We start from the raw sequence: 25,427 nt of genomic DNA, 5'->3' as shown, positions 1-25,427 counted from the left end.
GTTAAAGAAGTCTGGTATTGGAGCTGTCAAAAAAAAAAACAGCCGGCAATGTTTATTAACAACATTGCTCAGCCACTAAAATAAAAAGAAACATTGTTTCTTTTTGTATCTTTCTGTTTCTTCATCTGCAGATCAAAGGGATGAACAAATGTTCCTCTGTTTAACCCCTGATAAACCCTTAATTTACTCTAATCAGCCTTAATTAACTCCCTATTCTCCTCCATTTAATCATTTTCCTGCTTTTTTTTTGTTCATGTCTATTTTATTTTATATACACACACACACTGTATATATATATATATATATATATATATATATATATATATATATATATATATATATATATATATATATATATATATATATATATATATAAACCTGTATTTACACATTTCACATTGAAAAAGCGTGAAAAAAATCGATTTCATTTTTAAATAACTTTTCAATGCTTTGTACTATTCCTGACAGCTGAAGTGAAAACACAAAACAGTTGCAGTAGGCATTGGTAATAGGTATCGGCGAGTACTTAAAAAAAAAAAAAAAAAAAAAAAAAAAAAAGTATCTGTACTCGTACTCATTGTAAAAAAAAAAACAAAAAAAAACAAAATGGTATCGGTGCATCCATATTTACAGGTAAGAAAACACTCATAAAAGCTATTAAAACGTACCTATAATATTATAGCAAGTCTGCGGTTTAAAGCAACGGTATGGAGACAGGGTGTCTCTATTGGTGCATCACTTGCAGAGACGCACACATTACTCCCAATTATCCAGCAACTCCTGACATCTTGGTGACAAAAACAGAAGCCTCTAGCAAGTGGAAATGCTCATTGCACAGAGATGGTCTAATCATTGGAAAATCTCCCTTCACTCAGGCCTGATTCTTTTCTCCACATCAGAGAGGAAAAGTTCAAAATATTACACATACACCGATGTTGCCATCAACTATCATGCTTTGTACCAGGGCTCAGGTGGTTAAGGATGGAAAGAGCAAGATATGGACCCTTTCCTGCCCTGCCTTTTTCTGCAGCACTCCTGATACATGTCATGCGTTATTTACCTGCACAATGTAGGATGTGCGTTGTGATCCTATTAAACTGCTCCTGCAGGAACTCGAGATTAGTTCTCGTTATGTCGACATCTTCGCGAACAGGGGCGGTGGCCTGCATATGAAGGGACAAAATGATAAGGAACTAAACCTTCAAGTGGAACTTTACTCAGTCCTGCTAGATCACTTCAAGCTGGCCCCTTTTGCAGGTACAGCTATCTAAAACATAAAAAGAAGTGCCTTATACTGTTTAAAATAGTAACACACTGTCTCACTCTGCTCTGCACATGCTCAGTTGCTCTCTATTTTTAGGCACTGTGCCGAATATGTAGAGGCCGATCTGCTGACATCCTTAAAGTGGAATTAAACCCTCCTATCGTTTACAGCCAAGGAAGCTGCTTCTGTTTGATCTGCAACTGCCATGGTGCTGCACATGTGATCTGTTATTACACCAGACATTTGATGGTTTGACAGTTTGGTTGAGGAAACAAGCAAATGTGACAGTTAGCAATCCCGGCATGTAACAAACGGTTTTGAAACCGATAAATCTACAGGTTTAATTCTGATTTACTTCTACTCAGGGGCTTCAGCAAAATGGCATCCTCCAGCAAGAACAAACAGGAGCAATGCTGGAGGCAAATTACAGCACACACTCATTTTGGTAGCATAATTATTAATGTGTCATGTATGTTCCTTGCTAAAGAACATTTTTTTCTATCAAGTTGTTATGGGTATCATTCCGCTCTGACTCCATGTTTCCTTTCACTTTAAATAGTTAGTTTAGGCCAAGCTGGTCCAAATGAACTACTTCTATAATTAACTTTTTTCGGCTGCTGTCAGAGCTGTATCATACTGTAAGTAGCATTGACTACATACAGTATGCAGTGCTGTGTTTCAGAAAAGAAACGGGCAGCTTCCTGGCTGCTGCAGGAACAAAATGGAGTTGAGAGGAAGCCTTGTATTTTTAATCAGTGCAAGGCTTCCTGTGCTTGGCCTGAGGTGGAGAGGGCAGGCAGATGATGCCGAGATCTCCAATTCTTGCAATCAGAGGTAGCATTGTATGGAAGCCATGGACTTTAATAAGAGATGCAGGAGTGGGATAAGACAAACATGGCAGGACTGGAATGGGCAGGCATCCCTTACAAAGCTCTCGCGGATATATTCTTCCAAGCCATTCATAAGATTCCGCGATGCCATCTGAAAGAAAAACATTTGTACCGTCATTTATTCTGTCCCCTCATCAACAATTTGATAAATATCAACATCGGAAAACTTAGTCCAACGTAATTTAAGTTTAAATGTAATAGTAACATTCTGCCATTCATATTGCTTCAAAAGACATACTTCCTCTTCTAGAGATTTTTCATTGTGACTACACATGCACGTTGTATTTAAAGTTTACAATGACATTTTAGGTAATTTGAGACCAACAGACAGATGTGTCAAGAAGAGGATTAGCAGAGCTGCAAAACATTTCTAGACCAGCTCTAGTATACTGTAAAATGTCTGCTCCTAGCACAAGTCAGAGAAAATGAACCTCCCCTGGATACGGACCCCAAAATTACACACCTGACCCCGAATAACAGAACTGTCAGCTGGGGAAAGAGCAGGGAGGGTGACCAGGAAAGTTCTGGACCTACTAAATTAAAGATTAACTGTTTTTTTTAGAAAGAAGCAGCTCTGCAAATGGCCTTTTGAAATATAATACAGCCCTCAAAATTTCCACTCGCCTGCTCGCATTTGGCGAATGGAAATATGCTGAGGAGCGAGTGTGGAGCCGCATCGGAAAGGGGGCGGGACATCGCCGGCAGGCAGGGTTGAACAGGAGCCTTATTTCTCCCCCCCTCGACTCACACTTCACGCTTGAAGTTGAAACCCTTCCCCTTCGCTCATTGGCCACCCCACACACCTATCACCAGTGGCACAGCGTAGGTGGGGGGAGCCTGGGCTATGGCCATCTGTCCCAAGTGTGCTGCCTGGGGCCCAGTCAATATTGTGCAGCCCAAAGCAGCTGCCCCTTGTAATGTTAGGTACGGTGGCGCGGAAGTGCAGCGCAGCGGCGTCCTTGGGGGGCGGGCATCTATCCCCACAGTCTCCTTGACCCTCGAGGAGGCACGCAGCAGCATCCCCAGAGTCCCAAAGCCTGGACACTACCTCTCTGCTCCAGCATCAGTAGTGAGGCCCGAAGGACGAGGACGGGCGGGAGGTGTAGGCTGCCACATAGCCGCTGAAAGGAGCAGCAGAGCATCTCCAAGATCAGGAAGATCATGGAAGGTACCAGGCATCATACACAGACCTACCTGCAGACAGACTGGGATAGGAGGGCAGAGGAGGGACTGCAGACAGGGACAGGGCTAGGAGTCTCTCTCTCTCTCATCTACCCCCTCACCCCCTCTCTCTCAGCCACCCTCTCTGTTAGAACACCCCCCCAACAATTTACGGGGGCGGGGTTAGGGGCGGGACAAGGTAGGGGGGAGGAAACTGGTGGAGCCCTGATATGCATATGATAAAAGCAGACTTCCAGCATTAATATCACTTTAAATAGTTTGAGCCAAGTTGGCCCAAATTAACTATTAACTTAGAAAACAATGCAACGGCGGTGTGTGTGTTGTAATATACGGTAGTAGCATTAGGTGCATACAGTAAGCGGCATTGCATTCCGACAGCAATACAGGAAACTTCCCATCTGCTGCCTGAAATAAAGAGTCGTGCTAAGTGCTTCTCCGCCATTCAGAAGAAGCTTTGTCATTTTAATCGATGACTACAAGGCTTCCTCCGATTGGCCAAGTTGGAAGTCATGTCGTCATCTCCCCGCCTCTCCACCTCCACCCAGCTTGGCCAAAACAGACTATTTCATCCGATTAAAGCTGTAAATCTACGTTAAAATTCAAATCAGCAATGGCAGCTCACAAAAATGTCTAACCTCACTTTCCCTGTCGGCAAATTTTGAAAACATGAGTCGTTTACCAAACAAACAGATATCATTTACCAAACAGCAGGATGACCGTACATTGGCAGTGATGGGTGTACCTGAATATTCTGTGGTGTTGGGTCAGCCTGGCGTAGATACTGCTGCAGGAAGAAGGATCGCAGCTGAGGTTGCAGGTTTTGCAGTGGCTGGGACTGGCCATGTAGTAACATCACTACGTCCACAAGTGAGAAGTGATGACAGATGAGAGACAGGAGATCACCAAAGAACCCTGGAAAAAGGGAAATGCAAGACAGTTTTAAGAGCATATTCAGGCACATAAGCAGCCAGTGGACTGCTAATGCTATCAAGGAAACACTGCAACCATGCTATGTCAGATGGATTCAGCAGGTTATTCACAGTGCTTCTCAGTCAGACTTTAATCGCTTCTCAAGTGATCCTTTGCTGTGCAGACAACCCTATCATGCATACATGTAAGTGAGGCTGCAGAGGACTTTGAGAAGGTGGTGTTGGAATCAGGAGCCACATTATCCACAAACTATGGGCATTTAAAAGCCTAACACACTAGCAGTGTTTTGGTATCAGGATAGCCACGTGCACTAGATGAATGCAAGAGCAAAAAATTCTCAGTTCAGGTTATCACTTTAAAATGAACCTATACGTTAAAACTACTTGCTATGTTTTCTATGGGAAGAAAACAAAAAACAAAATCAGTAAATTCCTAAAATACGTACCTTTCCTGGAGAACGTCCTGCTTCAGGCTCCTTCTTGTGCTGCTCATATAACCAAAACACAAGGCAACTGGTTATATGATATTTGTTGAAGAAGGGGGACCAAGTTGCTCCCCCCAATTCAGCAGAGATCAGGAGACCAAATAGCTAGGCGTTTTGTTGTGTCAGCAACACTGGAAGGCCTGGCAGCATTTTTTACTCCTGGGAAGTTAATACTTTCTACCTAGCTTTTTTTTTGTAGCAGATAAGGGCCTCCTTTTTATGACTTTTCTAATCTTGCTATTTGCTCTGTGCTGGTGCTGAAGGTGATCAGCACAACAGCATATCAGAAGTAATCAATTAATGGCAGCCTTTGTATTCTCATGACATTTTGACTTGAATGATTGTCCTGCAATACAGAGGTGGACCTGCAGAGGGCAGTTTAGGGGAAAGAAGACATAAAACATCCTTAGCTCAGTGATACAAATAGCGTGCAGTGGAGGAGAGCGTGGCAGGAAAGATACCGACCTCCAGGCCCCTCTGTGTCTGGTTGAAAGATGTTGGGGGAACCGCTGAGGCGCTGGATGAAGGCTGCAATGCTTTCTGTCCCGCTCTGATCCGCTGCACTAAGTGAACCCAGCATAGAGGACAGAACACCCTGCACCACACTGGTGAAGAACTCTGGTGGGAGGGAATCTGGAGCAGCTGCTTGTGGTGGTGGTGGTGCTGAGGCAGCTGGTGGTGGAGGTGGTGGAGGTGCAGACGCAGAGGGCTGTGCAAACGACTGAGGTGGTGTGACAGACACATTGATATTTTGTGTAGCCTGTAGAGGATAAAAATGGAAAACACATAGAAAATTGTAGCATTATAAAATATATAATACAAAAAAAAAATTATAAAAAAAATATTGTAATTCAGCAGATCTGCTAGAAAAAATAAAATAAAAAAAAAGTGTGATTTACAAGGGCAGGAGCCTTGATGGCCTGTGTTCCCAGGAAGTGGGTTAAGTGATGCTGGGTGTCATTTAACTTGGACGACAAGCATCAATAGATCAGTGGCCTGGTAAGTCTGTGGCAGGGACAAGTAACAGTAAATCTTTGGCCCAAGCTAAAGTTGTGTTTTAATCTTTGCTTCAGCTAAAGAGATGGAGGATGACAAAATTCCAACACATCTTACCGCTAATGATGTTAGTCTCTACAATCCACTGATACGTGGAAAAGGTTTCTGGCAATTATCGCCTATGTATGGTCACCTCCACAAAAAAAAGGAAAACTGCAAAGAGAAACGTGGAAATGCAAATACCTGCAATAGGTCAGTGACTCCTTGCATGAACGAGGGCATTCCAGGAACTGCCACGGCAATGCTTGGCGATCCCATTGCTATGTTGGCCACGCCAGAGCTTGCAGTGCCCAGTAACGAGCCGAGGAGCTGAGACAGCTGCTGTTCCAGACCAGGAGGTGGCTGCGAGGGAGGAGTGGAGGGGGCGGAGGGGGTAGAAGGAGCTGAGGGTGCAGAGGGAGTGCTTGGAAAGGTGGAGGAGGATGTGGTGGTGGTGGTGGTTGACGTTGAGCTGGAAGAAGTGGAAGTGGAGGAGGAAGCAGAGGTGCTGGTTGTGCCGCCACTCTGAGCTACAAGAAAGGGTGAAACTGTTAAAGCCCCAACAGGGTGACACAGGACATAACAACCATCAAATAAGGTCAACAAAACAAAAAAGGAGAAAAGAAAAAGAAAGCTGAGTAAAGCTAAACACGCCCCCAACAAAAATGTACAGTGCCTTGAAAAAGTATTCATACCCCTTGACATGTTACAACCAAAAACGTAAATTTATTTTATTGGGATTTTATGTGATAGACCAACACAATGTGGCACAAAATTGTGAAGTGGAAGGAAAATGATAAATGGTTTTCAAAATTGTTTAAAAAATAAATATGTGAAAAGTGTGGCGTAGATTTGTTTATAGCCCCCCTAAGTCAATACTTTGTAGAATCACCTTTCACTGCAATTACAGCTGCAAGTCTTTTTGGGGATGTCTCTACCATCTTTGCACATCCAGAGAGTGACATTTTTGCCCATTCTACTTTGTAAAATAAGCTCAAGCTCTGTCAGACTGGATGGAGAGCGTCTGAACAGTAATTTTCAAGTCTTGCCACAGAGTCTCAATTGGATTTAGGTCTGGACTTTAACTACACCATTCTAACACATAAATATGCTTTGATCTAAAATCAGAGGTGCCCAATATGTGGCCCGTGGAGCCTTCTGATTAGGCCCGCGACCTCCTGCTCTGGGATAGCGGGTAGGCAAGCCCAGATTACGGCTTGCCAATCCGCCATCCCAGAGCATCAGTTTTGTAAATGAAGCCGGCGGTAGAGGAATCAAGCGGCTGTGGAGCAGAGCCACATAAGCCGATGCTTCCTGTATAGGGCCAGCTCCCGTCACAAGCCGAGTGATACCAAATGCACTCTGCATGGGACGGCAACAGCCGGTGATACCTGAATGGAAGACTTATTAAAAGGTAAGTTTGATACTAAAAATCACAGAGTATATATGGGGATATCTGTTCTGCAATAGTTACTGGGCTGCTTTCAAACTGATCCGCAGTGAGCCATAGAATCCGATTACCACCTGTGGGTTTGGTGTGCTTTCAGAAAGTGCACCACACCTGCAGGATATACAGTGGATATAAAAAGTCTACACACCCCCGTTAAAATGTCAGGTTTCTGTGATGTAAAAAAAAATGAGCCAAAGATAAATAATTTCAGAACTTTTTCCACCTTTTAATGTGACATATAAACTGTACAACTCCATTGAACAACAAACTGAAATCTTTTAGATGGAAGTAAAAATAAAATAATATGGTTGTATAACTGTGCACACCCTTAAACTAATTCCTTATCGAAGCACCTTTTGATTGTATTACAGCACTCAGTCTTTTTGGGTAGGAGGGTCCTAACACCCTTAGTATGTTGTCTGTGCACAGAAGATGCCCTCGCAATCGACAGATTTGGAGTGTTTTTGCAAAGAAGAGTGGGCAAAAACAGCCCCAAATCATGATGCTGCCACCACCATGCTTCACGGTGGGTATGGTGTTCTTTTGGTGATGTGCAATGCTGTTTTTACACCAAACATATCTTTTGAAATTATGGACAAAAAGTTCAACCTTGGTTTCATCAGACCATAACACATTTTCCCACGTGCTTTTGGGAGACTTCAGATGCGTTTTTGCAAAATTTAGCTGGGCTTGGATGTTTTCTTTGTAAGAAAAGGCTTCCGTCTTGCCACTTTACCTTTACTTTACTTTAATTTTTGTAGGGACATCCAGTTCTTGGTAATGTCACTATTGTGCCACATTTTCTCCACTTGATGACTATCTTCACTGTGTTCCATGGTATAGCTAATGCCTTGGAAATTCTTTTGTACCCTTCTCCTGAATGATACTGTTTAACAATGAGATCCCTCTGATGCTTTGGAAGCTCTCTGCGGACCATGGCTTTTGCTGTAGGGTGCGACTAAGAAAATGTCAGGAAAGACCTACATTTTTCTTTTAGTTTGTTTTTCAATTGAGTTGTACAGTTTATAGGTCACATTAAAAAGGGGGAAAAAAGTTCTGAAATGATTTATCTTGGTCTCATTTCATGAGGGGTGTGTAGACTTTTTATATCCACTGTAATAGAAGTCTATGGCAAAGTGCAGCTAACCTGCAGGAAAGCCACAGGTGCACTGAGCTGCAACGGCGGTGTGGGTAAACCGTAGCGCATCAGTGTGAAAGCAGTCTTAGGCCCTTTTCACATGATCGGTCTGACTCAAATCGGACCTTCCATTCACCTCTCTGGATCGGCAGATGTAAACGAATATGGTCTGTTTATACTCACCTACCTCCAATCTGATCTGCTAAAAAAAACAGAAGGGGATCTTTTCCCTTCCATCTGGGCGGATAGGAACAGAGGGCCCATAGCGTAGAGTGGGCTGTGTCCACTCTGCATATGCAGAGCAAACACAGACCTGTCTCCTGCCTGCTCCACTCATTGTGGCCCACGACCGCTTACCAAGTTGATTAAGTGGCCCTCGCTCTTCAAAAGGTTGGGCACCCCTGATCTAAACCATTCCATTGTAGCTCTGGCTGTATATTTCAGGTCGTTGTCCTGCTGGAAGGTGAACCTCCAGCCCAGTCTCAAGTCTTTTGCAGACTAACAGGTTTTCTTCTAAGATTGCCCTGTATTTGGCTCCATCCATCATCCCATTAACTCTGACCAGCTTCCCTGTCCCTGCTGAAGGCAAGCATCCCCACAACATGATGTTGCCACCACCATGTTTTTCAGTGGGGATGGTGTGTTCAGGGTGATGTGCAATGTTAGTTTTCTGCCACACACAGTTTTACTTTTAGGCCAAAAAGTTCAATTTTGGTCTCATCTGACCAGAGCACCTTCTTCCACGTTTGCTGTGTCCCCCACATGGCTTTTCGCAAACTGCAAAATGGACTTCTTATGGCTTCCTTTCAACAATGGCATTCTTTTTGCCGCTCTTCCATAAAGGCCAGATTTGTGGAGGGTACAACTAATAGTTGTCCTGTGGACAGATTCTCCCACCAGAGCTGTGGATTTCTGCAGCTCCTCCAGAGTTTCCATAGGCCTCTTGGCTGCTTCTCTAATAAATGCTCTCCTTGTCTGGCCTGTCAGTTTAGGTGGACGGCCATGTCTTGGTAGGTTTGCAGTTGTGACATACTCTTTCCATTTTCGGATGATGGATTGAACAGTGCATCTAACCCTGCTTTAAACTTCTCCACAACTTTATCTCTGACCTGTCTGGTATGTTCCTTGGCCCACATGCTGCTGTTTGTTCACTATGGTTCTTTAACAAACTTCCGAGGGCTTCACAGAACAGCTGTTTTCATACTGAGATTAAAATTACACACAGGTGGACTCTATTTACTAATTAGGTGACTTCTGAAGGCAATTGGTTCCACTAGATTTTAGTTAGGGGGTATCAGAGTAAGGGGGGCTGAATACAAATGCACGCCACACTTTTCACATATTTGTAAAAAATTTTGAAAACCATTTATCATTTTCCTTCCACTTCTCAATTATGTGCCACTTTGTGTTGGTCTATCACATAAAATCTCAATAAAATACATTTACGTTTTTGGTTGGAACATGACAAAATGTGGAAAATTTCAAGGGGTATGAATACTTTTTTCAAGGCACTGTATGCAAACCCTAACAAGGAAAAACAATTTGCTCCCTTTCAGTGTGTTTAATATACCATTGAAAACAATATCTAACAGCAAAGAAATACAGTGCGTTCTTATATCCTATGCACTCCACAGTCTTATCTTGTGCATTTTTAACCATGCTCTGGTTACTTTTGTGAACTACAGAGCATCTCCCAAATTATAGATATAAGGAGAAGGGGAGATGTTCTGCAGTCCTAACACTTTCTGTCATAGGATGACAATACTGTTCCTCAATAAATACACAACAATGAGTGAACACTGTCACCCTAGGACAGAATTGTGTTACTGACAAGAACACTAGGTGACAATATAGGGGGGGGGGGAGCCTGAAAAATAAAAATAAATGCAGCGATCACATTTAAGAACTAGTAAACTAATATTTTACATTTTTGTTCTTCGGTTTAGATACCCAAGTTATCTTTTTAATTGGTTGCTTCTTTTTTTGAAAATGTCAGTACAAAATGTACAAACATACCCCCCATCCCCAAAACTTGTACAAGAAAATAGTAACAATTAATAGGGTTTCATCCATACTCCTACATTATTAACAACGTCACATACTGTACATTTAGCAATGTGGTTCTTCTATTTAACCTGATGAATAATACCCAATAGTAAATTTGTCTAGAGCAGGGTTTTTCAACCGGGGTTCCGCGGCAAAATGACATATAGCCCATTACTGTCATATCATGAAAGATTACTCTTAACGTCTGGGTACAGAGAGGAGGGAGAGAGCTCACCCCACACCTCTTCTACGCTGTTATCTCTACTCTTCCCAGCAAAACTGAAAGCTGTGCAAGCCGCCTGCGTCCTGCCAATCAATGACCTTTTGCAGGTGTGTGGGTGTGCCATTAATTCTTAATGGCACCCCCATGCATCCACCAACAGCATGTACATTTGCGCCCACTAAAATGCATGGTTCCGCTGGTGGGGTGCGATTTAAAAACCATGCCAGCACCTTTTTTGCGTGTTTCATGAGCATAGAGCAGCCTAGTAAAGAACACAACACATAGGAACGTGCAAAAAAGCTCTCGCACTCAGGACGCACCTCCTTGTGTAAACGAGCCATCAGTCTGATGTGTCCCAGGATTGCGCACCATTATAAAGGGTGCCTTCACTGAAATAAGGTTGAAAAACACTGGTCTAGAGAAATGTTCAAATCCCTCCTGAGATGTGTGCAAACCTGGTGGCCAACTACAAGAAACATCTGACCTCTGTGATTGCCAATAAAGGTTTTGGCAAAAGTACTAAGTCATGTTTTGCGAAGGTGTCAAATACGAAATGCATTTTCCTGGATTTTTTTGTTTTTCTGTCTCACACTGTTAAAATAAACCTACATTCCTCTTCTGGGTGAAATAATCTTGCATGGCCTTGCCTATATTTTCTGATTCTCAACATGAGTATTGTGTTTAATTGTTTCAGCAGTTGGTCATTTTGGACTTGGTTCATTATCTGAGTCAGATTACACATCTCTCTCATCTCAGAAGCCTATCCAGAATCAGTCGAGTTGTTGCTAGGCCCAAAATCCCAACCGACTGTATCTTTAACTTCATCTTTCTAGAGGAGGGCATACAACTAAAGTTTAAACTAAAAGCAGAGGTCTGCTGTGTCCTCCAATGCACGTTCTTTTCACTTCCTGTCTTGACAACGCAACAGGAAGTGAGGGAAAATCTCTCTAAAGTAAGAGCAATTACGATCTTTCTGTCAACAGAAATTTTTTTTCCTCTCCTCTTAGTCTCATGACAACTCTAAAATTTACAGTAGAATTCCAGGATATACATTACTTAACTAATCTTAAAAATGTCCCTTTTCCCCTCCTAAATTCTGACTAACCTGTGAAAGAAAGATCTGTATACTTACCCATTTTCAGGCCGCTCCAGTCTGGTCATGTGATCTCCTCTGTGTCAGCCAGCTTCGGCTGCAAGGGAGAGGAGAGATCGCTCGACAGTGGCTGGTAATGCCTGGGACCACTGACGTTACCTATATGACATTCACTGTCTGCGCTTCTTCCCCTCCCTTGCTGACATAGGGGAGGTCGGTTCATGTAACCAGACTGGAGTGGTCTCTTACACAGGTTTGTCAGCATATGAGGGGGGAGGGAGCATTTTAAAGAATAGTTGGGTGCATCCCAGAATTCTACTTTAAGATGTCCCCTAACTTTGTCTCGGCGACAGTGGTCACCAGGAAAAATAAAAGGGGATTTATCTATTCAGGGGGCACAGATCGCAATAACAAATTGTCAGGGGTCTAAAGCCTAGTACATACGATGAATGTCGGGCGGCATTCGGCCAAAGTGTACAGCAGCCGGTCCAACAAAAGCCGGCCTTTCTGGGCATGTCGAAGGGGCATGACCGAAAAAGGTCTGCTGAGAGCGATGATCGAAGCGTTCTGGTGGGGGGCAATCCCTCTTGTCAGAATAGCTCAGCGGGGGGATCACTGTACCAATGTTGGATAGTTAGCACAGCAGCTCCTAGGGCTGTCAGGTTTTTTATTTCGTTCAGCCCACTGGGTTGAATGGGAAAAGAAAAAAAAAACAATAAAACAAAACAAAAAAAAAAAAAGAAAAAAAGAACCTGAGTAGTGTGTACTAGGGCTTAAGCTTTCAATAAAAATAATTGCCTTTACATCAAAGGAAAGAGATTTAGACTTGCAGGACTGAGAAACACGCCACTACACCGATTACTCACCCACAATGACCGGATGCATGAGAAGTTGCCCTACTAGACCACTGATCATCTGTGTTAGAGAGCTTGGAGCAGCCTAGGAGACAAATCATAGAGGTAATAAAGATAATAGGCAACATAAAAGCAACCTAGCGGATAAATACCAAGGTCATATACACACTTGAAATGCTTTACCTTCCAAAATATTTGTACTTCTGTGCAACCACTCATAATCCACACACTCCTATTATGGGACAGACCTTACCCACCATATAGGTGGAGCTATTTTGGGGTTAGTACTTTCTGATCCATTCCAGATGGGGAGATGCATGCTTACCACTGTTAAAAGAGGTCATTACACTTTGCTCTTTGGTATGTAGGATGTGTCAAGCATTATGTCTATTGCTCCCTTCTTTCTCTCCAGAGAACCTAATACCTAGCTTTTGGAAAATATTTGTGCATGGGACTCTCTGGTGCAGTCAGAATCTGGTGCAGCTGTGCACGGTAGCCAATCAGCTTCTAAATTCAGCTTGTTCAATTAAGACTTGACAAAAACAACTGGAAGTGGATTGGTTTCTATGCAGAGCTGCACCAGATTTTGCACCCTCCAGTTTTAGTAAATCTCCCTCTATATGTCAATCATACCATGTATTACAGTTGTATACAGATACTGTTCAAAATATATATGTATATATGTCTGTTACCAGCACCTTGAAGTCTCCTGAGGAAGTCTGAAAAGTGTGTTAGTATAGTATCTCTTTACCCCCACCATTCAGCAACATATGTTATAGGATCATGCAGTTGCTGGTTTATTTTGATATCATTGTAGTGGGTGGGATACACAAGGTCTTCTGTCTTGTCACATGACCATTCTTTATGGCTGTAATGAATTTCAGTCTTTTGACTGCAGTCCGTTTACCAGGTTTTTAATATACAAGGTCTTATAAATTATTGGATTTTTAATATATTAGCGTCTTTCATCCTTTCCTAAGGTTTTTAGCACCCTGAAAGTTCCATACTTTTCTACCCTTGTTATTTGCATATATCTTTGTGGCGCTTTTAATACCTATCTGCACAACCTTGTTTAAAAACCTTAACCACTTTGCCTCTCTGGATGAGGGTTTAAATCAAAAAAGGGTTTAAAATCATGGCTGCAGTAGTCACTGTGGTACCACCTGAGCACCTTGCAGGTCCCTTTCACACATGCGGACCATTCATTTCATCAGTTCAGTCACAAAACGGATGAAGTTTCCATCAGTTTTCCCATCAGCTGCTCATTAGATTCTCATCAGTTTTTTTTTTTATATTCACTACAAGGGAAAGACAGATGCAAAAACGGACCATTTATCCGATTGCATCTGTTTTTTCATCTGTACCATTTTTTTAAAACGGAAGAAAAATAGAGCTTTGATCGGTTTCAAAAAAGGATGTTGACGGAAGTGGATGTAAACTGATGTAAATGGATGATCATCCATTCACATCTGTTTTTCATCCGTCAACAGATGGATGAAAAACGGACAGACGATCCGCATGTGTGAAAGGGGCTTAGGCCCCTTTCACACGGGCTTTCTGATCAGGTCCACCTGTCAGGGGTGACACGTCTGCTGACATCCGCTGCTCTCCAATCTGATCATGGGATCAACTGCAGGTATAGGTTTGTGTATATGGGATTGTTTGACTTTTTTATTGGTTGAACTAGATGTCTTTTTTCAACCTATATTATCAGTAAAGCCCCTGTCACATCGGCGCTCTGATCAGGTCCACCTGTCAGTATTTCAAGCGGACCTGATTGGAGCCTCCATTCATCCCTGTGGGGCAGCGAATGTCAGCGGTGACATGTCTGCTGACACCCGCTGCTCTCCGATCCTGTCCGTGAAATCCAGACAGTTGGAAACCCCACTTTCCATCTGTCTGGCAGATCAGATGAAAAACGGGCAGGGTGACTGTTTTCATCCCATCTCCCCATAGAGGAGAGCGGGGCTCTGACAGGTCCATTTCTGCACAGTGATCAGAGACCGACCTGTCATCTGCCTGCTCAGCGGATCGATCCCCCCGCTGAGCAAAAAACTCCACCAAGTCCGAGTCCACCGGGCGGAAAGCCCCTGTGAAAGGACCCTAAGTGCATTAGGACTAGAGTTCTCTATATGGACTGCTTGCTGGACTACACCACCACCCTATGTTATAAAAGTGATGAAAGGGGAAAGTGTTCTGTAGCCCTAACACTTTGTCGCGTCTCCATAAATACAGTACAGTATAATTCGGTGTTGGGACAGAAATTGTGTTACTGGAAGGTTCACCAGGTGAAAAAAAAAAAAAAAAACACAAGAAAACAAATGCAGTCACCAGATCTAAGGACTTGTAAGCTGCAATACACTGTATTTCATTTTGGTGTTTATAAAAAAAAAAAAAAAAATAGCTCACACACTTGAATTCACCCGTTTATCTGGAGCTCTGGAGGAAAAAAAAAGAAAAATAATAACCATACAAAAGGTAACTTGCCCTTACCGCTGTTCCAGATCCTGCCCCAGGAGAAGTCCCTGGTCCAGTGGAAGGGGTGGTAGTCGTGGTTCCAGCCTGAGGTGGGTGTGGGGGAGCAGCTGGTCTTGTGAATACAAAACGAGGAGGAGCAGCCTGAAAGCCAGGAATTTGCTGCCCTGTAAACAATTTTGTTAATAAATGTGTAAAGTCCTGGAATAAGGTCATATACTGAGGCAAAGAACACTTTTATCATCTAGATCTTGACACCAAGATATCAGTGGGAGTAAAGTAAGTACACAGTTTTAAAGGCCAACCTAGTTTTAGGGCTTCTGTTGAAGAGAACCTGTTAAGAATGGCCATTTGCAACAATCTGAATCTCCCCACTTAAAGTGAAACTTCACTTTCCCAATAAACATTGATTATTTCAGTCCTCATGCTACTAGCATTATTAAAAAGATGAGAAAGTATATCATATTTACTTGTTTTAAACAATATTTTTACATTTCTTCAGTTACTTCCTGGTTTCCTGCCTAGGCAAATTATGTCATACATCCCAAGAGTTTTCAGAAGGGGAGGAGAGGAGGAGGGGTTTTCTCAGCTAAGCACACTCTCAGGCATGCATCCTTGATCTAAGGATCAAGCCCCAGATGATGTCCTTTGGAGACGAAACGCGTCAGGACAGTCCCCACTGCTGCCTACATTGATTTACAGCGCTGTTTTTACATATATCCATGTGAGTGGTTTTTCACTTTAATAAATTTATCTTTGTTTTATGGAATTACGCTATTGTCCTTTTTCGTTTCCTATTCGATACCCTCCACATGTCTATGAAATTTTGAGCTTCGGTCTGCCTGTGGTACTACTCTCCCCATGATTCCACCTGGCTGCTACTCGCATACATCTTTTTGACGGCATCAATTCATGGTCCATCTATCATATATCAAGCCTGTTTGACACACAGAGCGTACGCTCTAGTGTGTTCAAACGATCTGGTAAGCCTTCCCTCTATCCGGTGGTGGTTTCTTCACAAGTGTATATACATCCACTATTTGCAAGATTTGTCTCCACCCAATTGTGAACAGATTCACATCTATCATCACTCATGGACTCATTTTATTATGTATACCATTTTTTTCATTATACACATGTTGTTATTTCAGTGTCTATTTTGATTTTTGCTCAGATTGCACTAGGGCACATCAATTTTCAGCGCTACACTTTGATATATTATCCTTGATCTAAGGGCAGATAGATTCCAGAAAGTAAATGCTACATAAATAATTTGCCCTTACTCAAGATAGGCATGGCCGGAAGTGCTATGGGGTTGTTTTTCAAAGTGATTTCTCAACAAAATAAAACAGAGACGGATGGGGGCGTTAGCTTTGTATATTAAAAGTTAATTAAATAGTGTGTTTGGTCTGTGGTGCTCAGATGCAGTTAAGATCCGCTTTAAGGTGAGCCCAGCAGTGTCAGGCTGTAAGCCCCAATGAAGATTGACCTGTCTCTTGCCTGTGCTCAGGGCTTGGAACATGCACTAGTACCCTGTACTCACCTGAGGCAGCAGCCATGGCTTGTTGAGTGATCTGGTGAGAAATAGCCTGCATGAATTCAGGAGGTAATCCAGGCATGTGTATATGCGTGCCACCACCTGCAACACAGAACACCAATTACTAGTACAGAGTTTATTCCAGGCATGCAAAAAAAAAAAAAAAATAAAAAAAAAAAAAGAGAACACACAGGGAGGTTAGGAGCTTGTTGGGCGCAATAGATAATAGGAGGGGGCACTCTCCAGTTTCATAGCGCCTCCCAGGGGTAAGGCTTATACTAGCGGAACAGAAATATCAAGTAGGGGAGGTGCACACTGAACATCGCTAAGCACAATTAACATTTGTCTCACCTGCTGAGGTTGGTGGAATATTTGATGACCCACCAGGTCCTGATTCTGAAAAAATGCACAACGTTATAAATCTGAAGCAAAGTATGGTGATGGCTAAAAGGTAGCTAACCAGATCCAAAGTCTAACCAGCTCACCCTGGATATTCATCATCATCATGACTGGCTCCACTGTCTGGTGTGTGATGCGTATAACGCGAGGGTGCGGGGAAGGAGCAGTGGTGGGAGGAGCCGGAGATGGGGTGGACTCCCCTGGAGGAGGGCCCTGGGTGTCACTGGCTCCACGTGCTGTGTCTGAAGTGCTAGTAGCAGTGGCTGAGGTTGCCGTTCCTTCGCTTGTCTGATTAGCATGGGCTCCATTCCCCGTCATAGTCACTGTGGTACCGACATTAATCTGGAAGGAAAACAATTCCCCATACACAATAAGCAAGAAACAAAAAAAAGGTAATTGGCCTCACTATATAGTGGCCTCTGCCATTCATGTGTACAGTCATTGAAGCTGTGGTAGTGACATTTCAATGAAGGCTTTGTTCACACCTGTGGACCGCAGTATCATGCAGTAGAACTCACGATAAAAGCAGTCGGCGGGGCGCCTATGCCTGAAAAACGTTGATTGTGATGCACGTTACATATCGCTGCACACACCAGAATGACAGCAATAATTATAGCACTAAATCTCTTTCATAGTGCGAAACTGATGACCTATAGGGGGCTTTAAAAGCGTCACCCATAGAAAATATAGGGTACTGACAGGTTTAAGGTTTGACATTTTGTGTATCTATTTACTCGGTGCAACCACAGCTTTTATATATTATACAAAAAAAAAATTGGGTCATTTATTGCATTCTTGTGCCCCTTAAAATTAAGTTTTTTGTTTTTTTACTGACATTTTGTGTTTTCCTAGACCTGTCTGCTTTCAGAAAATATATAATACTTGGGGGTTTTATGTAATCTTCTGGCCTAAAATGACTTTTTAACCGTGTGCAAAAAAAGGTTCTGGCTGTGAAAGGGTTAAAGGATAAGTTCACCTTCGGTAACATGTCACATGTTCTACCCGTAAAATTTTTTGGTTAAAAAAAAAAAAAAAAACTGGCTCCTAACTTTTGTTTGCTCCTAGATTCAAAGCAAATTTGTCAAGCCCTGGCCTACATTTATACTACTTATGGTCAGAAAGGGCACTCTACACAGTTATGTAAAAAAGTTTTGTATCAAATTTTATTGTGGTGATATTCACCTAAATCATTTAATTTAAAAGCATTATATTGCTTTCCTTTGAAGGGACTGTAAGGCAGAAATGGATCACTTCAGGCGCCTGCATTATATGTTATTTGTTGGTTGTTATATGTGAGTATTGTTTGTCTGTATGTTAGACATCTGTAACATTGATACTTTGTCTGTATGGTTATACATTTAAGGTATCACTTTTTTATGATGTGTTGTCAGAGGACTTGAGTTGATCAACCTCAAAGGAAAGCAATATAATGTTTTTAAATTAAATGATTTAGGTGAATATCACCACAATAAAATTTGATACAAAACTTTTTTACATAACTGTGTAGAGTGCCCTTTCTGACCATAAGTAGCTGTCTGTTCTATCCCGGGGACGCCTACTCTATAGACCACCCTAGGGATAGATCCCTTTATACATGTATATGCAATTGGCTACGGCCAGAACCTCAAAATTGGAGGAGAGGCAGAGAACTAATTGTTATGTTATCTTACTACTAATAGAGAGTGAATGATTTCATGGTCACTTTAGCAGCTTTGCAGATTCTAGTTCTAGATTTATACTAACCTTACCCACGTGTATCGCCCACAGCGACTAGCCAAGGATGAGGTCCAAATCCCTCTAGCTAGATCTCGGGAAATACAAAGTCGATACTCTTGCAATTGGCTAGAGTGTCTTCTCACTAAATCACAGCTACTCTGCATTTCCCAGGAATCTTTCCATAAGGGCAGTGATGTCACACCCGAGATGCAAAAGGCAGGGGTGAGATAAATATAAATCTAACTTTTTTTCTTTACACGTACATTTTGGATTTACCGATTTATACAGGGGGTCTGGACAGTATATTCGGACCTTGCTGTAAGGTCCACTTTAACAATGCATGTTAAAGCCTGTGTGTTAATGGCACTGCAACAGTGAGTGGAGAGGAGGAGAGGCAGGGAGAGGTGAGGAAAGAAAGAGGGAGTGAGAGTGACAGAGAGGGAAAGAGATTATAAAAAAATAAAATGAAAAAAGGTAATAGATCATCTCACCTGTATAGGGATGGCTGCCTGCTGGAGCAACATAGGACCTGTGTAGTGTGACATGGGTCGGACCACGTGCATGTGGCGAGGTGCTGCCATAGTAAGATTACACCGCAAATCAGACACGGCAACCAAAGCGTTCCCTAGCAGCCGAAGACACTCGCCAACAAGATTTATAATTCGCTGTGCCTGTTCTCGTTCCTCCTATTGAAGCAACACACAGACAGAGTCAAAAAGGCTAATGTGACAGCATCTTACATCTAAAATGGAAACAGACAAGATATAGAACACACACACGTACAGATGTGAACCACCCAAGTGTACTCCACTCAATAAACAAATATCCAGCAGAGCTATAATGGAATAAAATGAGGGTCACCAATAGAATAAATGTGTTGAATTAACTACTTGCCTACAGGGCACTTTTACCCTCTTCCTGCCCAGGCCAATTTTTAGCTTTCAGCGCTGTCACACTTTGAATGACAATTGCACTGTCATGCAACACTATACCCAAATGAAATCTTTAATTTTTTTCACACAAATAGAGCTTTCTTATGGTGGTATTTAATCACCACTGGGATTTTTAATTTAGTGTTAAACGAAAAAATCTTGAAAAGAAAAGAAAAGAAAAAAAAAAGAAAAAAATCTCTCTTAGTTTGTTATAAAATTTTGCAAACAGGTAATTTTTCTCCTTCACTGATGTGCGCTGATGAGGCTGCACGAATGGGCACCGATAGGTGGCACTGATTGGCAGCACTGGTGGGTACTGTTGGGACTGCACCGATATATCAGTGTAGGTGTCCCTATAACACAAGCCGGCTATCGGCGCTCTTCTCTCCTCCTCACAACTTCAGAGTGAGGAAAGGAAAGCAGATAACTAGCTTGAGTTTACATCATGATCAGCTGTCATTGGACACAGCTAATTACATGGTAAAGGGCCGCTGTGATTGGCCCTTTACCCTGAAGGACTCCGTGATCACAGAGAGCACCGCCCATGCACTGCAGGGGGCGCCTGCGTAGCGCGATCACAGGATGACGTCCATGGACAACCTTCCGGCAAAGTAAGCCAGTCTTTCGGCTAGAGCATGGGCGGAAAGGGGTTAAATAAAAAATGTCCAATCAGACTTTATTTCCTGATGGAAATATATTTATTTATTTTTTTTTTTTACAAAAAAAAAGAAAACTATAAACGGTTTCCAATCATGTTCTTATATGGTCATCAATTGTTGATGGATAAAACAATAAAGATTGTCCTTTATATGCATTTATTCTTGCTTATGTATTAATATAATCACTCCGTTCACCACATCGACTGTTGGGTACACTCCTCATATAAAGTCCCAAACCTTTTCTCTTCAAGAAGAAAAATAATTAAAAAAAAAAAAAAACACACACACATAAATGCACATCTTTTTGCAGGTTTAAAAAAAAAAAAAAAAAATGCCCATTTTTTTTTTTACATTGCAGACTCAGTAAGCTGTCTGGCTGTACTTAGTATATGGGCAGGCAGTTACTGAATGGCAGGAAGAATCAATGAACTTCATGAGCGCTCACTAGCACCCTCGCAGTTCATTGAGCACTACAAGCAGTCAGCCATGCTGACAATACTTGTAGTCAAATTCATTCATGGGGAAATTAACAAAGCCCTGCACTGCTGCTCTGTTTTCATATTGTGGCAGTGGGTGCAGGAAGATGATTGGAGCACTGGTGGCAGGAGGTGTGAACTTTAAACCAAACAAGGCATATGATTGGCACCTGGGAGCAACAGCACCAGTTTTAGTTACGTTTTCATAAATCAGTCCAACAGGCTGCCATTATCAGTAATAGTGAATAATAAATTAAGTCAGAGATAGAAACCAGAGAGGCCAATATGAAAACAAAAACAGCTCCCTCTCCTTTACAAAGGATCTCATAAACTAGTCTCAAAGAATTAGTGTCTACAGAAGCCTCGAGGATCTAAAAGATAGACAGAAGTTGTTCCTACATTCTCATAAGTGCCATTAGTAGCATTGCTGATGATCTCTCTGTAGCGATCCATGAAGGGAGCCAGGCGCTCTTCCACCCGGGATAAAGACTGGAGGACCTCCACATACTCAGTAGGGGTGGGGTGGCTGCAGTGAGATAGAATACATTATGAGCAGAATTGCATAAAAATAAAAAACACATGAAAAGCCAGGAGGAATTGGTGAACTTTAGGAGCTTTGAATCGTACAAGCAATCATAGGGTAGGAAGTAATCCTGTTACCTTGTCGGTGCTGTACCAGCTTGTCCCTCTGAGCTCTGTGTACTTTGGGATGGCATTTCCCGATTTCCAGATTCACCTTCAGGTCCTGATGTTTCCATGGGTTCTGCAGTCTGATCATTACTAGGTTGTTGCTGCACAACAGGAAAATATTACAAGACCACAAATGCATAAAATGGCATTTTCTCAGGCTGCTACCCTTATACACAAGACAGATAAAGTACACAGAGCAGTGTCATCTCCATCCTCACACTACACCAAGACATGTACAGCCGTGGCCAAAAGTTTTGAGAACGACACAAATATTACATTTTCACAAAGACTGCTGCTTCACTATTTTTAGATCTTTTTGTCAGATGTTACAATGGTATACTGAAGTATAATTACAAGCAATTCATAAGTGTCAAAGGATTTTATTGACAATTGCATTAAGTTTATGCAAAGAGTCAATATTTGACTGATTGCAGCCTATTCTTGCATAATCAATGCTTGTAGTTTGTCAGAATTTGTGGGGGGGTTTTTTGTTCACCCGCCTCTTGAGGATTGACCACAAGTTCTCAATGGGATTAGGTCCTGGGAGTTGCCTGACCATGGACCCAAAATTTTGATGTTTTGTTCCCCAAGCCACTTAGTTATCACTTTTGCCTTAGCAAGGTGCTTGATTCATGCTGGAAAAGGCATTGTTCCTCAGTAGAGGGTTTGGGATCCTAGTTGCAACTCACCTGTCCTATCCCGCCAGAAAGCTGACACCACACACAACTAATCACAGGCTGTGAGACATTTCTTAGTCTGTGCAGCTGCAGTGTCGGCTTCCTGGTGGGAACAAGCAGGTGGGTTGGGACTAGGACCCCAAACACACCCAAGACCATCTCTATTCCTCACCAAACGGTTCTTGGATGGTTGGGAGAAGTTGCTCTCGGAGGATGTTTTTGTACCATTCTTTATTCATGGCTGTGTTCTTAGGCGAAATTGTGAGTAAGCCCACTCCCTTGGCTGAGAAGCCAAGTCTCAGAATGCTTTACTGTTGGCATCACAGGACTAATGGTAGCGCTCACCTTTTCTTCTCCAGATAAGGTTTTCTTCTGGATGCCCCAAACAAATCAGAAAGGGAATTCATCAGAGAAATTGACTTTACCCCAGTCCTCAGCAGTCCCTTTTCTGCTGTACCTTTTTTGCAGAATATTAATCTGTCCCTGATGTTTTTCCTGGAGAGAAGTGGCTTCTTTGCTGCCCTTACTGACACCAGGCCATCCTCCAAAAGTTTTTGCCTCACTGTGCCTGCAGATGTACTCACACCTGCCTGCTGTCATTCCTGAGCAAGCTCTTCACTGGTGGTGCCCCGATCCCACAGCTGAATCAACTATAGGAGACGGTCCTGGTGCTTGCTGGACTTTCTTGGGCGCCCTGAAGCCTTCTTCCCAAGAATTGAACCTCTTCTCCTTGAAGTTCTTGATGATCCAATAAGTGGTTGATTTAGATGCAATCATAGCAGCAGCAATATCCTTGCCTGTGAATCCTTTTTTGTGCAAAGCAATGGTGACTGCACATGTTTCCTTGCAGGTAGCCATAGTTAACAGAGAACAAACAATTTCAAGCACCACCCTCCTTTTAAAGCTTCTGGTCTGTTATTCTAATCCAATCAGAATTACAGAGTGATTTCCAGCCTTGTCCTCATCAACACCTGTGTAATTGAGAGAACCACTGACATGTCAGCTGGTCCTTTTGTGGCAGGACTGAAATGCAGTGGAAATGTTTTTATTGGGATTACGTTCATTTTCATGAGAAAGAGGGACTTTGCAATTAATTGCAATTCATTAGATCGCTCTTTATAACATTCTGGAGTATATACAAATGCCATCATAAAAACTGAGGCAGCAGACTTTGTGAAAATTAAGATTTGTGTAATTCTCCAAAATTTTTGCCAGGGCTGTATGCACAGCACAGGTACAGTACACACAGCAGTGTTATCTCGATCCTTACACTACACGATATTTATACAAAGCATCGGTCAAGTACACACAGCAGCGTTATCTCCATCCACACACTACACCATGACATGTATACATAGCATAAGGTACAGTACACACAGCAATGTTATCTCCATCCTCACATGATACATCAAGACATTACAGATTCAGCCAGTTTTGCAACACTCACCTCTAGGCGATCCAGTATCGACTGAATATCTTGTAATATATGTTGCGCCAGAACAAGACGAACCCGGGGCTCGCTCTGTATAGGGAGTAGTAGGAAGGAACAAAGACATAGGAGAGAAGGATATAGAAGGATATTAACAAGAGCAAGCAGAAAACAAGTAAGGAGGATGTGAAAAGATAAAAGGCCCAAGGTTGCAATGGTAGCAAAAGCAAAAACATAATGAAGACCAACAGAGGAGAGAGGTGGAAAGGAGCGCCAGAGACAACAAGTAAAAGGTGGATGGAAGCAAGAAAACAGACAAAGAATGCATTAGACGGTTGCAGCTAGACACAGGTGAAGCATTGGATAAGAGCAGCTGACAAGAACCCCACCACCATCTACATTCACATGCCTCTTAGCCCTCCATATTTTGGATAGGATTCTGATATCCATAATATGATCCAGTCTAAAACTATACTTATGTATCACCCAAGATTATCATTGGGCCCCTGGCTTTTTGATATCTTAAAAATAATACGTCCATTTTCAAATAACAAAGCCCAGCTGAACTTTCAGTTTAAATCAGAAAAATATATTCCAGGTGTTAAGAGTAAATTCTTTTCAAAGCAGCCGCAGCCCAAGTATGAAATACCTATTCCCTGCCAGCATGTTGCAGAAAAGGACCCTTGTTCTGTGTGGAAACAGTGGCCTCTCTATAAATGTCAGGCAATTTCCCTGCTGTGTCAGATCTATTGCTCACTAATCAGCAAAGCTTATGCTCCATGCAGATTGCAGTTATGAGTCTGACTCACCCGATAGGGAGTTAGATCTCCACTGGGAAACCACTCCTTTCACACAGAGAGCAAGGGTCCTCCTCTACAGAATGCTGGCAGGGGACAAGCTTTATTATTCAAGAGGTGACTGCTTTCTAAAGAAAACAAACTGCAAACTTTGCATACCTTTTGGTTCTGATGCATCTGGAATGTGTTTAGGTCATGTAAAAGTTTAGTCTGACTTTAATCAGGTCATGTGTAACAGTTTATAAAAAAAGGCATCACTTAGTACTTGCAGGAACTTACAGGGACGGTCAAGAAAACTTCAATTAACCCAAGAGTCCCCACAATCCTGTATGAAGCCCTCTACAGCAAAGTGGAGCACCAACACAACTGCACTGCAAAACATAATGCAAAGCAGGTAACTTATTAAGAGTTGTTGGATTGCACTTCAGAATGCAATGGGCATATACGTCCATGACTTTCCAAAAGCCAATATTTACCTGAAAGTCCTATCAATCTGTAGTCCTCTTCTGTGTATTTTGGGTCTTTTCGATGTCATACATACAAACAAAAGGAGGCTCTGACTTAAGAGGTCTTCTAGACTCAACCCCAGCACTTCACAAATCTAAAAACTGAAGCCCCTTTTTGGCTGCAGAGGTGATCTCAACGCTTTGTGAGGGGGGTGGACCTAGCAGAAATTCATAGCCAATGTCGCAGCTTCATTACTGCATATGGGGCCTTGACCCTGGATCAATCTTGACCTGGGCAGTAGTCAAGGCCCCATGTGCCGTGATTAAGCTGCAATGTACCGCTTATGCCTAGGACCCAAGAGGAGGCCAGACACAAGCTACATGGGTACTTGCAAGCTTCTCAAGGTTCACTGTTACCTTAAAGGGGTTGTAAAGGTAAAAGTTTTTTCACCTTAATGCATTCTATGCATTAAGGTGAAAAAGCATCCGACAATACCGGCACCCCCAGTTCCCCTGTTTTACTTACCTGACCCCTTGAAAGTCCCGCGCTCGTCCCCGAGCAACCATTGGCTCGCGCTGCTGTCAATCACATCCAATGACGCGGC

At 42.5% G+C, this 25,427-nt stretch overlaps 1 protein-coding gene across 2 annotated transcripts in view; it reads right to left on the bottom strand.

Moving 5' to 3' along the window:
* BAG6 (BAG cochaperone 6) overlaps positions 1-25,427 on the bottom strand; it is a 59,898-nt gene that overhangs the window by 9,776 nt on the left and 24,695 nt on the right. For both annotated transcript variants that reach the window (XM_073598460.1, XM_073598461.1), the window contains 14 exons: positions 23,598-23,672; positions 21,444-21,574; positions 21,183-21,309; positions 19,208-19,402; positions 17,087-17,342; positions 16,953-16,997; positions 16,608-16,703; positions 15,083-15,231; positions 12,602-12,674; positions 5,990-6,315; positions 5,216-5,510; positions 4,079-4,248; positions 2,192-2,245; positions 1,061-1,163 (listed from right to left, as the gene is read on the bottom strand). In XM_073598460.1, coding sequence (XP_073454561.1) covers positions 1,061-1,163; positions 2,192-2,245; positions 4,079-4,248; positions 5,216-5,510; positions 5,990-6,315; positions 12,602-12,674; positions 15,083-15,231; positions 16,608-16,703; positions 16,953-16,997; positions 17,087-17,342; positions 19,208-19,402; positions 21,183-21,309; positions 21,444-21,574; positions 23,598-23,672 — 2,095 coding nt within the window. The remainder of the gene's footprint in view (positions 1-1,060; positions 1,164-2,191; positions 2,246-4,078; positions 4,249-5,215; positions 5,511-5,989; positions 6,316-12,601; positions 12,675-15,082; positions 15,232-16,607; positions 16,704-16,952; positions 16,998-17,086; positions 17,343-19,207; positions 19,403-21,182; positions 21,310-21,443; positions 21,575-23,597; positions 23,673-25,427) is intronic.

Source organism: Aquarana catesbeiana, linkage group LG09, assembly GCF_042186555.1.
Source record: "Aquarana catesbeiana isolate 2022-GZ linkage group LG09, ASM4218655v1, whole genome shotgun sequence".
Taxonomy (NCBI): domain Eukaryota; kingdom Metazoa; phylum Chordata; class Amphibia; order Anura; family Ranidae; genus Aquarana; species Aquarana catesbeiana.
The sequence above is the reverse complement of the archived record's forward strand: the minus strand, read 5'-3'. Positions and strand labels throughout refer to the sequence as shown.